Source organism: Rhinatrema bivittatum, chromosome 2 (assembly GCF_901001135.1).
Source record: "Rhinatrema bivittatum chromosome 2, aRhiBiv1.1, whole genome shotgun sequence".
NCBI classification, from domain to species: Eukaryota; Metazoa; Chordata; class Amphibia; order Gymnophiona; family Rhinatrematidae; genus Rhinatrema; species Rhinatrema bivittatum.
Window position 1 is genome coordinate 370218798 of NC_042616.1, and position 17496 is coordinate 370236293.

General features: G+C 46.3%; 1 protein-coding gene across 5 annotated transcripts in view; it reads left to right on the top strand.

The window, feature by feature from the left end:
- GALNT4 (polypeptide N-acetylgalactosaminyltransferase 4) overlaps nt 1-17496 on the top strand; it is a 400871-nt gene that overhangs the window by 294837 nt on the left and 88538 nt on the right. For all 5 annotated transcript variants that reach the window (XM_029589960.1, XM_029589962.1, XM_029589959.1 and 2 more), the window contains one exon: nt 12734-12886. In XM_029589960.1, coding sequence (XP_029445820.1) covers nt 12734-12886 — 153 coding nt within the window. The remainder of the gene's footprint in view (nt 1-12733; nt 12887-17496) is intronic.

The window sequence follows — 17496 nt, forward strand, 5'->3', positions numbered from 1 at the left end:
CCGATTACACTCACTTATGCCCTTCAGGCTGAACTGACTAAGCTTTCGGTTTTTTTCGCTCAATCCACTAACATTCGCCTGATTACAACAGGCTTGGAATGCCCTTACTAAGAGATTGCAAATACCCCAAGTGTGTGCTTATTTATTAACAGTGGTTGGCAATCCTGAGTTCTCCCCAGGATCTCAGCAAATGGTTTTTCGGACGTGGTAGACTTTCGGCATTACCCATTTGGGGCATTTGTTAACTCAAGAAGGCCATCCGCTTTCTTTTGCAGAATTTCGCGAGTACTATGGGCAGGGCTGTGCCTCCACATTCCCTTATCTTCAAATTGCTCACTATTTGAAATCCATACCACAAGCATTTTTGCAACGTCGTACATTCCAGAAACTAGAGGAGGCCTTGCTCTTATTGGGCAACAAGGTGCCTTCCTTAGCCTTTTATTATAAACACTTATAAGCAGAGAGGCGCTTGGAGATTTTTACTATACTGGCTGATCGCTGGACGGGAGATGGTGACTTTGTGGTGACTTCATCTATGATACGTATATGTTTTGGGGGAATGGCCAGGATCTCGTGTAATAGTTATTATCAAGAGCTGCAATATAAATTTCTAGGGCTGGCCTATATCTCACCACAGATGGCATTTCGTCAACGTTTTGCCACCTCAGCCTTCTGTGGACCATGCCCGGAGGTTTTGGGCACTTTGGCCCATGCTTTCTGGTCATGCCCGGCTATCAGGGGGTTTTGGGCTCATATTGCGAAATATTTGGCTACTATTCTGAGGATTTCCATACCGCTTGTTCCTTCCTGGTTTCTGTTTGGATTTATGCCTTCATTGTGGCTCCAGGATCCTGGTACCCGCCTCTTAGTTTAAAAGGCATGTTTGGTTGGGAAACGAGTTATATTAATGGGATGGCGATAGGTGGATCCGCCCTCTTTCTGGGTTTGGAGAAATCTCTTTTATTCCCTAATGCATATGGAATCTCTTTCCTCAAGGATCCCCTCGAAAACGGAAACAGTTCCTTGCAGTGTGGGAGCCCTTCATCCAATCGTTACTGCACAAAGCCCGGAGTCTACTACTGAATGCTTGAACTTTCCTTTGCAAGGAGCAAACCCTGACACAACCTGGATTAAACTTTTGTCATAGAGGAGTGGACTTGTATGTTATCATCAGGGACTCAGGGGAGGGAAACGAGGGTGGGGATGGGAGGGAGGGGAGGGACTCCGGGAGAGATATCGGTTGTTTGTTCTCTTCTAAATTGGCTAGGAGGGGTTGAAGGAACCACCGACTCCTAGATGTTTGTAGTTACATATGCAAATACCAATAAAAATTGTTTAACCATAAAGAACCCTAATTGTACGCAATTCTACACCCATAGCAACCTAAACTTTACCCAGGAACTGAACAAATTTAAGATGAAGGCAGCAGTCCAGCAGCAAGAGGGGGGGTCCTCCCAGTCTATTGCATTGAGTCGCGCCTACAGGCTGTACAGAGACTGCCAGCACTTCCCCGCTTTTCGGGGCAGTGCTTCCATGCTAGAGACTGTCAGTGCTTCCTGCTCCTTGGGGTTGAGCATACGTCATCACTGGAGACCTGACTTGGGCTTCCCTGTTCCGCGGGTTGGCCTACGTCATTACATCAGCACCTCCTTCGCTGCACAGCTCCGCCCCTTGGGGTTGCCTCTCCAGAATACCTCCTGCATGGCCAGTCTCATGCCTCCCGCTTTATGGTCTGCCTAGCACCTTCCCCCTCGGGGGTCTCTGCCCCTGGTATTGTCTCCAGCCTGTCTACCTACTGGGGGATTCTGCCTGGCTCTTTGGGATCCCTCCACAGCCTTACCCAGAGCTCTCTGCTGTGCTTCACCTTGCCTTCTGACGGTGTGGACCCAGGTAGTAACAACTCTCACCTTGGGCAAAGGGTCCACATACCCACAAACCATAACAAATGGACTACGTTATTGAATTCCGAACCCTCACCTCGGAATTACATTAGGACTCAGACTGTCTACGTTCCATCTTTCTCGAAGGTTTGAGTCCTCAAATTAAAGATGAGCTGGAGGCTCGCGAATTTCCCTCCTCCTTGGATTACTTGATTGACCTCACTGGGCGTATTGACCGCCGACTACAAGAACGCTCTCAAGAGTCCAGAACATCCCGGAAGTCTACACCAGGCCCATCCCGGGCTCAGCATTTTTCTTCCCCTAGAGTGAATACATCGCAGAATCCAGCAGAGGAGGAACCCATACAGATGGGTAGGAGTAGACTTTCTCCTAAGGAACAATGCCGTCGACAGCAGTCTGGCCTCTGTCTGTACTGCAGCCAACCCGGATATGCCATTGCCTCGTGTCCAGTCTGTCTGGGAAACTCCCAGGCCTAGGTTCTGCTGGAGGACTACTCCTAAGCCTGACTTCATCGTCTCCTCTACTGACTGTTCCTGTGTCCATCAAGATGGACAACCATTGCCTGACTACGTCGTTGCTTCTCTCCAGACCCAGACCTCTGAATTGCCTGACTACGTCGTTGCCTCTCTCCAGACCCAGACCTCTGCATTGCCTGACTACATCGTTGCCTCTCTCCAGACCCAGACCTCTGCATTACTTGACTATGTTTGACTATCTCCGTGATCAGACTTCAGCCTTGCTTTCCACTGCTTCCAGATTGCCGCCAGCCCTGACTCAAGCTTGTTCTACAAAGCCTCTTCAGCCTACATCTTGGATTTGGCTTATTCAGGCTTCGACCTGCTCTTGCTCGGGCATCCCCTGTCTGCCTTGGTTCCTTTGTCTCCTGGGTCTCCGGGACACTACCTAGTCCAGTACGAGACTGTACCATCTCTCTCCTGCTGTCTCTGGGCTGAGCTTGACCTTCTCATCGATGACAACATAAGGAGGCCCACCTAAGTCATTCCGGCCCCGGCACCCAACATGCGGGGAACGAGGGCTGGTATTGGTGAAGCGTCAGCAGCCCACTCCACCTGCCGACGGTGGGGACCCGTAGGTCCCTACCTACGGGCTGCGTCAAACCTACCTCGACCCAAGGGTCCACCTCCGGCGCAACAGTCCGTGCTTCCCTGCTCCTCGGGGTCATGCCTACAGGCTATACAGAGACTGTCAGCACTTCCCTGCTCCTCAGAGCAGGGCTTCCGTGCTATACAGAGACTGTCAGTGCTTCCCGCTCCTCAGGATTGAGCATAGTCATCACTGGAGACCTGACTCGGGCTTCCCTGGTCCGCGGGTTGGCCTACGTCATTACATCAGCTCCTCCCCACAGATAGTAACAACTCTCACCTCGGGCCAAGGGTCCACATACCCACAAACCATAACAGATGAGACCTTCAGGGACATAGTAGCCAAGTCTCAACTCCAGTCTGGCAACCCTGGTGCTGCCTTGGAGGAGGAAGGTCTCATGATGGGAGAGCATTAACCTTGTACAGCAGGAAATGATCCTGTAGCAAGGACCTGCTCTCCATGTACTGCATTGTCCTCTCACACCTAGGATGTGTCTCCCAGGGCTACTGCCAAGGAGGGAAGGATTAGGTCAGCCCTCACAGTTTGTGATTCAATTATTAGGAATGTAGACAGCTGGGTAGGTGGTGGGAATGAGGATCGCCTGGTAACATGCCTACCTGGTGCGAAGGTGGTGGACCTCACATGTCACCAAGATAGGATTTTAGACAGTACTGTAGAGGAGCCGGCTGTCATGGTACATGTGGGCACCAACGACAAAGTAGAATGTGGGAGGGAGGTTCTGGAAGCCAAATATAGGCTCTTATGTAGAAAGCTGAAATCCAGAACCGCCAGGGTAGCATGCTCTGAAATGCTTCCTGTCCACGCACAGGTCCCCAGAGGCAGGCAGAGCTCCGGAGTCTCAATCCATGGATGAGACGATGGTGCAAGAAAGAGGGATTCAGTTTTGTAAGGAACTGGGGAACCTTTTGGGGAAGTGGGAGACTTTTCCTAAGGGATGGACTCCACCTTAGCCAGGATGGAACCAGGCATTGGCACCAACTGTTAAAAGGGAGATGGAGCAGCTTTTAAACTAGAACAAAGAGGAAAGCCGACAGTGTAAGGGGAATGGAACAGATCCCCTATGAGGAAACACTAAAGAGGTTAGGACTTTTCAGCTTGGAGAAGAGACGGCTGAGGGGGGATATGATAGAGGTGTTTAAAATCATGAGAGGTCTAGAATGGGTAGATGTGAATCGGTTATTTACTCTTTTGGATAATAGAAAGACTAGGGGGCACTCCATGAAGTTAGCATGGGGCACATTTAAAACTAATCTGAGAAAGTTCTTTTTTACTCAACGCACAATTAAACTCTGGAATTTGTTGCCAGAGGATGTGGTTAGTGCAGTTAGTATAGCTGTGTTTAAAAAAGGATTGGATAAGTTCTTGGAGGAGAAGTCCATTACCTGCTATTAATTAAGTTGACTTAGAAAATAGCCACTGCTATTACTAGCAACAGTAACATGGAATAGACTTAGTTTTTGGGTACTTGCCAGATTCTTATGGCCTGGATTGGCCACTGTTGGAAACAGGATGCTGGGCTTGATGGACCCTTGGTCTGACCCAGTATGGCATGTTCTTATGTTCGCTCAGCAGCGCTTGGTTTAGAAGGGGGTATCTTCAAAGGATACTAATGAAGCATTGGAGTTAGAGCATCCCAACAGAGAGGTTTCAATAATAAGAAAAGTAGTCCAATTGCCTATAATTAAAAACTCACCTGAGCTAAAAGATTTCAGTTTATTTCTGTCAGCTGAAAAGCAGAATGTAAATACAAACAAAAAACACACTTTGAAATGTTTGTCTGCTAATGCCAGAAGTGTAAGAAGTAAGATGGGAGAATTAGTCTATAGCAATGGATAATGATATAGACTTAAATGGCTTCTCAGAGACATAGTACTGGGGTACAAATTATATCGCAGTGACAGAGAGGAGCATCTTGGTGGTGATGTGGCACTTTATTTCTGGGATGGCATAGAGTCCAACAGGATAAAGATCCTGCATGAGACTAAATGCACAATCAAATCTTTATGGGTAGAAATCCCTTGTGTTTTGGGGAAGAGAATAGTGATAGTATACTACTGTCCAACTGGCCAAAATGGTGAGACGGGCAGTGAAATGCTAAGAGAAATTAGGGAAGCTAACCAAACTGGTAGTGCAGTAATAATGGGAGATTTCAATTACCCCAATATTGATTGGGTAAGTGAAACATCAGGGCACACTAGAGAGATGAAGTTCCTGGATGGAATAAAAGAAGTTTTATGGAGTAATTGGTTTAGGAACCAACAAGAGAGTGAGCAATTTTAAATCTAATTCTTAATGGAGTACAGGATTGGGTGAGAGAGATCATAATATGATCAAATTTCAATTAATAACTGGCGCTAGTGCTAAACCTTCAAAAGGGAAACTTTGATAAAATGAGAAAAATAGTTAGAAAAAAACTGAAAGGTGCAGCTACAAAGGAAAAAGTGTGCAACAGGCATGGACATTGTTAAAAAAAATACCATCCTAGAAGCACAGATCAGATGTATTCCACACATTAAGAAAGCTGGAAGAAAGGCAAAACGATTACCGGCATGGTTAAAAGGTGAGGTGAAAGAGGCTAATTTAGTCAAAAGATCTTCATTCAAAAATTAGAAGAAGGATCCATCAGAAGAAAATAGGATAAGCATAAGAATTGGCAAGTTAAATGTAAGACATTGATAAGACAGGCTAAGAGAAATTTTGAAAAGAAGTTGGCCATAAAGGCAAAAACTCACAATAAAAACTTTTTAAAATATATCCGAAGCAGAAAGCCTGCGAGGGAGTCAGATGGACCTTTGGATGATCAAGGGGTTAAAAGGGCCCTTAGAGAAGATAAGGCCATCGCAGAAAGATTAAACAATTTCTTGCTTCAGTTTTTACTGAAGAGAATGTTGGAGAGATACCCGTTCCAGAGAAGGTTTTCATGAGTGATGATTCAAATCAACTGAACCAAATCACGGTGAACCTGGAAGATGTGGTAGGCCTGATTGACAAACTGAAGAGTAGTAAATCACCTGAACTGGATGGTAATACACCCCAGGGTTCTGAAAGAACTAAACAATTAAATTTCAGACCCATTTCAATTAATTTGTAACCTATCATTAAAATCATTCAATGAACCTGGATAATGGAAGATGGTCAGTGTAACTGTTGCATTTAAAATGGATCCAGGAGTGATCCGGGAAACTATAGAACGGTGAGCCTGCCTTCAGTGCCGGGAAAAATCGTAGAAACTGTTATAAAGAATAAAATCACAAAACATTTGGATAGACATGGTTTGATGGGACACAGCCAACATGGATTTACTCAAGGGAAGTCTTGCCTCACAAATTTACTACATTTTTGATATGGTGAATACACATGTGGACAAAGGTGAACCGCTAGATGGTGGTATATTTGGATTTTCAGAAGGCATTAGACAAAGTCCCGCATGAGAGGCTTCTAAGAAAACAAAAAAGTCATGGGATAGGAGGTGATGACCTTTTGTGGATTGCAAATTGGCTAAAAGACAGGAAACAGAGAGTAGGATTAAATGGTCAGTTTTCACAGTGGAAAAAGTTAAACAGTGGAGTGCATCAGGGATCTGTACTTGGACTGGTGCTTTTTAATATATTTATAAATGATCTGGAAAGGGGTACGATGACTGAGGTGATCAAATTTGCGGATGACACAAAATTATGCAGAGTAGTTAAATCTCAAACAGATTATAATGAATTGCAGGAGAACCTTGTGAGACTGGAAGACTGGGCTTCCAAATGGCAGATGAAATGTAACGTGGACAAGTGCAAAGTGATGAATAGAGGGAAAATACCCATGCTGTAGTTACACAATGTTGGGTTCTTTCTTAGGAGTTACCACCCAGGAAAGAAATCTAGGTGGTTTACAGGCCTCCAAACCAAAAGGAAGAGCTTGACAGAGATCTGGTTGAAGACATCCAAAAGATGGGAAAGAAGGGAGAAGTGACTGGAGAATCCCATCTGCAGAATCTAACAATAGTAGAGAAATAGTGGATGCTCTGCAAGGAGCTTTGTTCAAACAAATGGTAATGGAACCCACAAGAGAGGGAGCTATACTTGATTTAGTGCTCACTAATGGAGATAATGTCACTGATGTCCAGATGGGCGCCCACCTCAGCACCAGTGATCATCAAACGGTATGGTTTAATGTCACAAAAAGGATACGGAAAAGAAGAGCACGGACCTGAGTTTTGCAGTTCAAAAACACAGACTTTGATGAAATGCGGAAGTACCTGGAGGAAGAACTAGAAGGCTGGGAGAACGCGAGAGATGTGGAACAACAGTGGACCAAACTAAAAGGAGCAATTACCAAGGCAACTAATCTTTATGTTAGAAAAGTAAAGAAAAGCAAAAGAAAAATGAAACCTATCTGGTTCTCCAAGGAGGTGGCTGACAAAATAAAGGCTAAAAGAACAGCATTTAAGAAATATAAAGGATCCCAAAGGGAGGATCACAAGGAAGAGTATCTGGTGGAACTGAGGGAAACGAAGAAAGTAATTAAGAAAGCAAAAAGTCAAGCGGAAGAAAGGATTGCCAAAGAGGTAAAGAAAGGTGACAAAACATTTTTCAGATACATCAGTGAAAGGAGAAAAGTTCAAAGTGGTATAGTGAAATTGAAAGGTGAAGAGAGACGAAGAAATGGCAGAAATATTAAACGAATACTTCAGTTCTGTGTTCACTAAAGAAGACCCTGGAGAAGGACCGTCGCTAGTTAACAAGAAAATAGAGGGGAATGGAGTAGATGTAACTCCATTTACAGTAGAGAATGTATGGGAAGAGCTGGGGAAACTGAAAGTGGACAAAGCCATGGGGCCTGATGAGGTTCATCCCAGGATACCGAGGGATCTCAGAGATGTGCTGGTGGGTCCACTGTGTGACCTGTTCAATAGATCCCTAGAAACGGGAGTGGTGCCGAGTGATGGAGAAGAACGGTGGTGATCCCGCTTCACAAGAGTGGAAACAGAGAAGAGGCTGGTAACTACAGACCAGTTAGCCTCACCTTGGTGGTGGGAAAAGTAATGGAGTCGCTGTTAAAAGAAGGAATAGTGAACTATCTACAATCGGAAGAATTGCTTCACCAGAGGCAGTATGGATTCACCAGGGGAAGATCCTGTCAGACAAATCTGATAGACTTTTCTGACTGGGTATTCAAGGAATTGGATCAAGGAAGAGCACTCGATGTCATCTACTTGGACTTCAGCAAAGCTTTTGATACAGTTCTGCACAGGATGAAATGTAACGTGGAGACTGCACAGGAGACTGGTGAATAAAATAAGAAGCTTAGGAGTGAGTGCCAAGGTGGTGGCCTGGTTTGCAAACTGGTTGACGGACAGAAGACAATGTGTGATGGTAAATGGAACTTACTCTGAAGAGAGAGCGGTGTTGAGCGGAGTGCCGCAAGGGTCGATGTTGGGACTGGTCCTGTTCAATATCTTTGTGAGCGACATTGTGGACGGGATAGAAGGTAAGGTTTGTCTTTTTGTGGATGACACTAAGATCTTCAACAGAGTGGACACGCCGGAAGGAGTGGAGAGAATGAGACGGGATTTAAGGAAACTGGAAGAGTGGTCGAAGATATGACAGCTGAGATTCAATGCCAAGAAGTGCAGAGTCATGCATTTGGGGTGTGGAAATCCAAATGAACTGTATTCGTTGGGGGGAGAAGGGCTGATGTGCACGGGGCAGGAGAGAGACCTTGGGGTGATAGTGTCTAATGATCTGAAGTCGGCGAAACAATGTGACAAGGCGATAGCTAAACCAGAAGAATGCTGGGCTGCATAGAGAAAGGAATATCAAGTAAGAAAAGGGAAGTGATTACCCCCTTGTACATGTCCTTGGTGAGGCCTCACCTGGAATACTGTGTTCAGTTCTGGAAACCGTATCTCCGAAGTGACAGAGACAGGATGGAGGCGATCCAGAGAAGGGCGACCAAAAAGGTGGAGGGTCTTCATCAAATGACTTATGAGGAGAGATTGAAGAATCTAAATATGTACACCCTGGAGGAAAGGAGGAGCAGGGGTGATATGATACAGACTTTCAGATACTTGAAAGGTTTTAATGATCCAAAGACAATGACAAACCTTTTCCTTTGCAAAAGAATCAGCAGAACCAGAGGTCACAATTTAAAACTCCAGGGAGGAAGACTCAGAACCAATGTCAGGAAGTATTTCTTCACGGAGAGGGTGGTGGATGCCTGGAACGCCCTTCCGGAGGAAGTGGTGAAGACCAAAACTGTGAAGGATTTCAAAGGGGCGTGGGATAAATACTGTGGATCAATAAAGTCTAGAGGATGTGAATGAAGAGAAGAAGCATGGGGGTGGCTTGCGGGAATGACGGCTACTACCTGGAGATGAATATCTTTATTCAATAAACATACACATGGTTAATGCGACTCCAACATTACTGTATGCTTCAACAGCAAGAGGAAACGTGGAAAAAAGGATTTGCATCCACATAAAAGCAGGGGAATAGCTTGCTTTGTTACGGCGGTCACTACCCCAAACCAAAAATGCCTGATAGTTCACTTTCAGTGCATATCCAACATAGCTCTCTGCTTCAACGGCAGGGGGAATGAAGAAAAGATGTTTTATATTCAGACATATACCAACAAGGACTGAATTACATAGTCTGGGTAAAAAAAATAAGCATGGGTGTAGCTTGCTTGTTACGGCGGTTACTACCCCAAATCAAGCCTGACACTTCACTTAGAATACATATCCAACGCAGCCCACTGCCACTGCCACAACCAACAAAGACTGAATTCACAGGCTGGATAAACAAGCGTGGGAGAAGCTGGCTTATTACAGCGGTTACTACCCCAAACAAATTAGCTGGATACTTCACTCAAATGCAGCTCCAGCACTGCTATCTACGATGGTGGGGGTGGAAGGGAAATAGAACCAAAAAAGTTATTTAAAGGGACAAGAATAACAGAAAAGTATGAAAAAAAAAAGTGTGAAAGCTTGCTGGGCAGACTGGATGGACCATTTGGTCTTCTGCCACCATTTCTGTTTCTATAGTGGATATTACATTGAAATTGTCGGCTCAGTGTTGTGATCCTGCTCGCAGAGCCTATCCCACGAGCAGGCCCCCACTTTCCGCTATTCCAGCGCTGATGCTGCCAGACTCTGCTTTCGCATGGCCTGGGCTGCCGTGTTGCTCCTTTCACCACTCGCCGCTCCTTGGGGCCTTGCCTGTGCAGCCGGATGCTGCTGACGCTTCTTCGTGGCCCTGCTCGTGCCACCGACGTTCCTCCTTGTGTGGCAGGAGGCCGCCGCAAGGATTCCCTCTTTGCGGCCTAGCCAACGTCGGGACCCATCTTAAGCGGCAGGAGTGCCGCCGCTGCTCTTTCCTTCATTGCAGCCCTGAGCCGCCGCCGGGTCCGCTTCTCTTCACGGCCTAATGCCGCCGTCGGGGCCTGCTCCTCTGTCTGCACAGCAGGGATGCTGCTGTCTGTGGTCCTGCTCCTCCCTGGGCCCTCCTCTAGGGGCTGGCACGTTCTTCTTTAAGATATTTAAAGGGCCAGTGGCGGGAAAAGCCCGAGGCCCCACCGGAAGTCCTCTTCAGTCCACTTCCTGCTTCAGCCCTATAAAAGGGCTCAGATCCTGTTCCTCAGGGCCTTTGGATCGGATATCATGGTTGTCCATTTTTTTTCCTTGCCGGTCCAGATCCTTCGTGGTCTTCATGTGTCCGACATGGTTCTTTGTTCCGTGTCTTCATGTTCCTGGTCTTGTTCTTCGTCGGAGCTCCTTCGTTGCCTTGACCTGATGTTCAGGTGTCCTAGTTCCAGATGTCCTGTCGATCTGAAGTCCTGATGATCCTGTGTTCTAAGTGTTTCAAGTTCCGTGTGTTCCAAGTGTTCCAAGTTCTGAGTCTTCCAAGTTCTGAGTCTTCCAAGTTCCGAGTCTTCCAAGTTCCGAGTCTGCCAGCTCTTCGAGTCCTCCAGATGGCCACCCCGAGGGTAAATCCGTATGGATCCGGTTCCTGCTTCCGGTCATTGGAGCCTCGTTTGGTTGGATCCCCTTCTGGTGCTTGTCTCGGTCCCGCGTAGTTCGCAACCAGCCTTCCTAGGTTGTGTAGGGCGTGCAAGTGGACAGAGTGGTCCGTGAGCAGCCCACGGAAGGCTGTGTAGGGCGCCCTGAGGGACTGCCCACCTGAGTCATTCCAAATTCCAAGTCCTCGTCTGAGTCATTTCAAGTTCCACGTCTTCATCTTGTTCCTGCCATCAGCCTCCGTCTGGCCTCACGCACTCGTTGTTCCCAAGCGGCGGGTCTGAAAGGGCTTTCGAGTGGCTGGAGGGCTGCTACTGAGACCAGTATTGCGTTGCTGGGTCTCATTGGTGTGTGTAGGTCCAGCGGAGGGCTGATCCTGCCTGGCTCCTGTTCCGTGTTCCTTGTCTCAGTTTCAGTCCTGCTTGTTCCTGCTCCGCCCATGCTTGAATGCTCTCACCTCCCACGATGTGTCTTGGGGCTCCTCCTTGAGTCATGCCATGATTCAGGGGCTCATGCTCTCCCATGTGCTAGCGACCACGCCTCCGTGTCCTCACCACCAGCTGTAGGCCGTGCCTGCACCAGGATCCGAAGCCCGCGGTCGCAACAGGATCTGAAGGCCTTGAGGCCGCGGTCGCAACACTCGGTGTGCTGTGGCAATCAAAAAAGCAAACAGAATGTTAGGAATTAAGAAAGGAATGGAAAATAAAATGGAGGACTTCATAATGCCTCTGTATTGCTCCATGGTGAGACTGCACCTTGAATACTGTGTGCAGTTCTGGCCACCGCATCTCAGAAAGGATATAGCTGCACTGGAGAAAGTGCATAGAAGGGCAACCAAAATGAAAAGGGGCATGAAACGGCTGCCCTATGAGGAAAAGCTAAAGAAGTTAGGGCTGTTCAGTTTGGAGAAGAGGGGTGATATGATAGAAGTCTACAAAATCATGAAAGGACTTGAACAAGTTAATGTAAATCAGTTATTTATTCTCTCAGATAATAGAAGGACCAGGGGGCACTCCCTGAAGTTAGCAAGTAGCTAATTTAAAACAAAGTGAAGAAAATTATTTTTCACTCAGCGCACAGTTAAGCTCTGGAATTCATTGGCAGAGGATGTGGTTACAGCAGTTAATGTAACTGAGTTAAAAAAAAAAAAAGTATGGATAAGTTCCTAGAGGAAAAATTCATAAACTGCTATTATGGTAATAAGCAATAGTCGCTTGTGATTTATGTAATGTTTGGGTACTTGCCAAGTAACTTGAATTGGATTGGCCACTGTTGGAAACTGAGCTGTTCCAGTATGGCATATCATGTTTTTATTCTCTGTCTGAGCTCAGTGTTTCTTGTTGGCTGAGTACTGAAATGGTTATCTATTATTAATAAAGTTTTTATTAGTCTGTCCACAGTTGGCTTTTGCAGAGAATACTGGTGGGCTGATGTCAGCTTTGCTCGGTCTCCATTTGCTGGTAGAGGTGGATAACCCTCTTGTTCTGGATTCATCTGTGTGTCCTAAAGAAAAGGAAATTATCTGGTAAGTAGTAATTTCTCAATAGAGGTGTGATATTGAGATATAATTCAGAAATATTAGAAGTATTCACTTAAAAAATACATATCAGAGGGTGAAAAATCCTAGCATTACCATTGGTCTAACTGATTGTTGGTCCTTTATATAAATGTTTGCTGATTTAACATCTTTATCTTTGTATAGTTCTTTGAGTACACATCAAACAAAGAAATCCGATTTAATTCTGTGACCGAATTGTGTGCTGAAGTACCTGAACATCAGACATATGTAGGAATGAAGTACTGCCCAAAGCATGGATCCCCCATCTCCCAGAATATCTTATGGGACTTTAAAGAGGTGAGCAGCTGAGCTAACAGCATTGGACACATAGTAACAATTGGGCCAATATTCAAAGAAAGCTCAGCACCTGATCTAGGTGTTCCAATTTTAGGATCCTAAAGTTAAAAAAAAAATTTCAACTGAACCTAGGGGCCTAAAATTCATCTAACTTTAGGAAACTAAAATTGAGGTGTCTAAATTTAGGCTTGCTATTTTCAAACTGTCTAAATACTATTTTCTCTCCAACATTTAGGCAGCTGTCAGGCATCCAGCACTAAACATCTGCACAGGGAGGGCAATTTTCAAAGGCATTTCCATGCAGGCCCGGTGCAACTAGGTGTGCATGTCTTGCAGTTGCAGGGGGTGGCACACCTGGGGGGGCAGCACACTTGGGGGGGCATGATGGGTTGGTGGGAGCAAGAGAGGCTGCGGGATCATCGATGGTGCCTAATCAGTCAGCGGCCGAAGAAAGAGAAACTCTGCAGGCTGCCAGCGCTCAACCCACTAGTGGCTGAAAGTGAGAGGCCCGGGTCTTCAGTTGTGCGTGCACCTGTGCACAGCTTCTGCTCCCTCCCCCCCCCCCCCCCCCCAAAGCCAGCAGGAAGATCAGTAGGCCATGGTAGAGGTCATCCCAACAGAGCACCCACAGGGCCATAGTGGAACTCATCCCACCTCGGCACAAAGACGACAAGAGGCCCGGAGGGGCCAAGGTGGAGCTCATCCCACCATAACCTGAAGACAACATGTATGTATGTGTGTGAGCTTGTATGTATATGTGAGCAAGTGAGCCAGTGTGTGTCTGAGAGCCTATATTTGTGTTCATGTGTGTGTGATTGTGTGAGAGCCCGTGTGCCTGTGAATGTGTCTGTGTGAGAGCCTGTGTACTTGTGTATGTTTGTGTGCCTATGAGAGCCTATGTGTCACCTAAAGACTGTCACAGGTACAAACACACCCACACACACGTATCTGTTAGTGAGAGGGAGCCTGTGTACGTTAGAGAGAGGGAATGTGTGAGAGAATTAATGTTAGTGTGTGTGTGTGTGTGAGAGAGAGAGAGAAGATAAAATTTGTGTGGCCCTACCTCCCCCAATCCATGACAAACTCAGGGTGACTGGAAATGATCACAGGTAGGGAGAGCAGATTTTTTAATCCTTATTAGTTCCAATTATTATATGTAATTTGATGGTTCTTCTCTTTCAAAATATTTATTTTTTTGACGGGGTAATAGAACATTTTTTAATTATTGGAGTTTTTATTCATCAGATGTTTTGAAATATTTTATTGGTGTTTGGGAAATTTTGGATATTCTATTCATTAACTGGTTTGAAATATGTATTCTTTTTATAAATATGATTTTCCTATTATGATTGATGTTTTATATTTCTTAATTTTATTATTTAATGTTTTATGAAGAATGGTAATGATACGGGGAATGGAACAGCTCCTCTATGAGGAAAGACTAAAGAGGTTAGGACTTTTCAGCTTGGAGAAGAGACGGCTGAGGGGGGATATGATAGAGATGTTTAAAATCATGAGAGGTCTAGAACGGGTAGATGTGAATCGGTTATTTACTCTTTCGGATAGTAGAAAGACTAGGGGGCACTCCATGAAGTTAGCATGGGGCACATTTAAAACTAATCGGAGAAAGTTCTTTTTTACTCAATGCACAATTAAACTCTGGAATTTGTTGCCAGAGGATGTGGTTAGTGCAGTTAGTATAACTGTGTTTAAAAAAGGATTGGATAAGTTCTTGGAGGAGAAGTCCATTACCTGCTATTAAGTTCACTTAGGGGCGGATTTTCAGAGCCCTGCTCGCGTAAATCCGCCCAAAACCGGGCGGATTTACACGAGCAGGGCCCTGCGCGCCGGGAAGCCTATTTTACATAGGCCTCCCGGCGCGCGCAAAGCCCCGGGACTCGCGTAAGTCCCGGGGTTCTCCGAGGGGGTGTGTCGGGGGCGGGCCCGGTCGTCGCGGCGTTTCGGGGGCGTGTCGGCAGCGTTTTGGGGGCGGGTATGGGGGCGTGGCTACGGCCCGGGGCGGTCCGGGGGCGTGGCCGCGCCCTCCGTACCCGCCCCCAGGTCGCGGCCCTGGGGGCGGGTACGCGCTGGCACGCGGGGATTTACGCCTCCCTCTGGGAGGCGTAAATCTCCCAACAAAGGTAAGGGGGGGGTTTAGACAGGGCCGGGCGGGTGGGGAAGGGAGGGGAAGGTGAGGGGAGGGCAAAGGAAAGTTCCCTCCAAGGCCGCTCCGATTTCGGAGCGGCCTTGGAGGGAACAGGGGTAGGCTGCGCGGCTCGGCGCGCGCCGGCTATACAAAATCCATAGCCTTGCGCGCGCCGATCCAGGTTTTTAGCAGATACGCGCGGCTCCGCGCGTATCTACTAAAATCCAGCGTACTTTTGTTTGCGCCTGGAGCGCAAACAAAAGTAGGCTATTCGCGCTCCTTTTAAAATCCGCCCCTTAGAGAATAGCCACTGCCATTAGCAATGGTAACATGGAATAGACTTAGTTTTTGGGTACTTGCCAGGTTCTTATGGCCTGGATTGGCCACTATTGGAAACAGCATGCTGGGCTTGATGGACCCTTGGTCTGACCCAGTATGGCATTTTAGCAAAATTGCTTACCTTGCAATAGGTGTTATCCCAGGACAGCAGGATATAGTCCTCACATATGGGTGACATCGGTAATGGAGCCCTATGACGGAAAACTTTCTGTCAAAGTTTCTAAAAAGCTTTGACTGACACTGGCACACTGAGTGCACTGAGCATGCTCAGCATGCTATGATCCCTGCGTCCACAGGGGTCTCCCTTCAGTCTCGTTTGTAGCATTATGCGTAAGCGAAAATATAAAAGAAAATAATAAAACGTATCGGACCCAACTCTGCGGGGTGGCGGGTGGGTTCTGTGAGGACTACATCCTGCTGTCCTGGGATAACACCTATTACAAGGTAAGCAATTATGCTTTATCCCAGGACAAGCAAGATGGTAGTCCTCACATATGGGTGATTAGCAAGCTAGAGGCTGTCATTTTGTAGTGAATCAACATTGCATTATGTGGCGGTGTTTTGTCGGCATTGTCTGTAATCGAAAATATCGCTGGTTTCGGAAAAAATGATATGGGCATTGACAGAGTCAATGACCGCATCCATAAAAACATAGAAGATGCCGATGGGAACGACGTGGGTGTCGAGATCATCGATGTATGGAGGTGGGCGCCGACAATATCTGCGGTATGGCCATGGGCATCGATGGAAACAGCCTGGCATCGATGCCCATTGATGGAAAACAGCCTAGCATCGATGGAAACAGCCTGGCATCGATGCCCATCGATGGAAAACAGCCTGGCATTGATGGAAACAGCCTGGCATTGATGCCCATCGATGGAAAACAGCCTGGCATTGATGGAAACAGCCTGGCATTGATGCCCATCGATGGAAAACAGCCTGGCATCGATGGAAACAGCCTGGCATAGATGGGGTATCTACTGCGCGAAGGTAGCGAGGAAAATAAAGGACCTGAATCTACCAGGGCAGTGACGGCACCGGCAATCATGGAAGTCCCTGTCCCACTAGCGCTAATTGCCAAGCAGAGTGTCACAGAGGGACACTTGCAGGCTGTGTGTGACTAACTGAAAAATAAGGGGGAGGGGAGACCGCAGTCGGTTGGCAGCCAGAAAGGTGACAGGAACCGACCGAAAAAATATGACCTAGTACTCACCGATCGTCGAATTAAGCCAACGTGGAGGGAGACCTATGCAGGGAAAGGTGTTTGTGAAGTAAAAATGTAAATCTTTTATGAGGAAAAAAGTGTTAGGATTTCTCACAGAGCTCCAACCGCTATGCTTACAGCAGAGTGGAAAAAAGAAAACTGAAGGGAGACCCCTGTGGATGCAGGGATCATAGCATGCTGAGCATGCTCAGTGCACTCAGTGTGCCAGTGTCAGTCAAAGCTTTTTAGAAACTTTGACAGAAAGTTTTCCGTCATAGGGCTCCATTACCGATGTCACCCATATGTGAGGACTACCATCCTGCTTGTCCTGGGATAACTTATGTTCTTATGTTCTATTTTTCCATTGTTGCTCTGCATATAGAGGCTGACTTGTTGTGGGTTCCGGTTCAATTCTTCCCAGCACATTTCTGTTTATACTTCCTGATCTCTTTATTATGTATTTGGTCAGGGTCTCTGTGTCCTGCATATGTGATCGAGTTGAGGTATTTTGCTGGCATATAATTTCTGTATAGGGATCTGTACCATCCTAGTTTCCTAATAAGAGTTTTTATTTGTGTTCTAAGGCCTGGTGTAATATGTGCAGTGTTGCATTTTCATAGATAAGATTGTTAGGGTTGTTTTTGTATGGGAGCTTTACTATATTGTAATGGTTATTCCGTTTATTCATGAATTTCTGAGGGCTAAGCCCACACCCAATATGCATTACAAAAAATCTAATTCCATAGGAGTTCCAAGTATCTTTTTTACAGTTTTCTGGTTCGCACCACAGGAGTGCATGTAAATATAATATATATTGTAAGTGTTATTATTGCCTCAGAAGACCGTACTTTTGAACGTTCTTTTTCATGTAAAATTTATTATAAATGCATACTTTGTGTGTGTCTGTATAAGTTGTTGTTG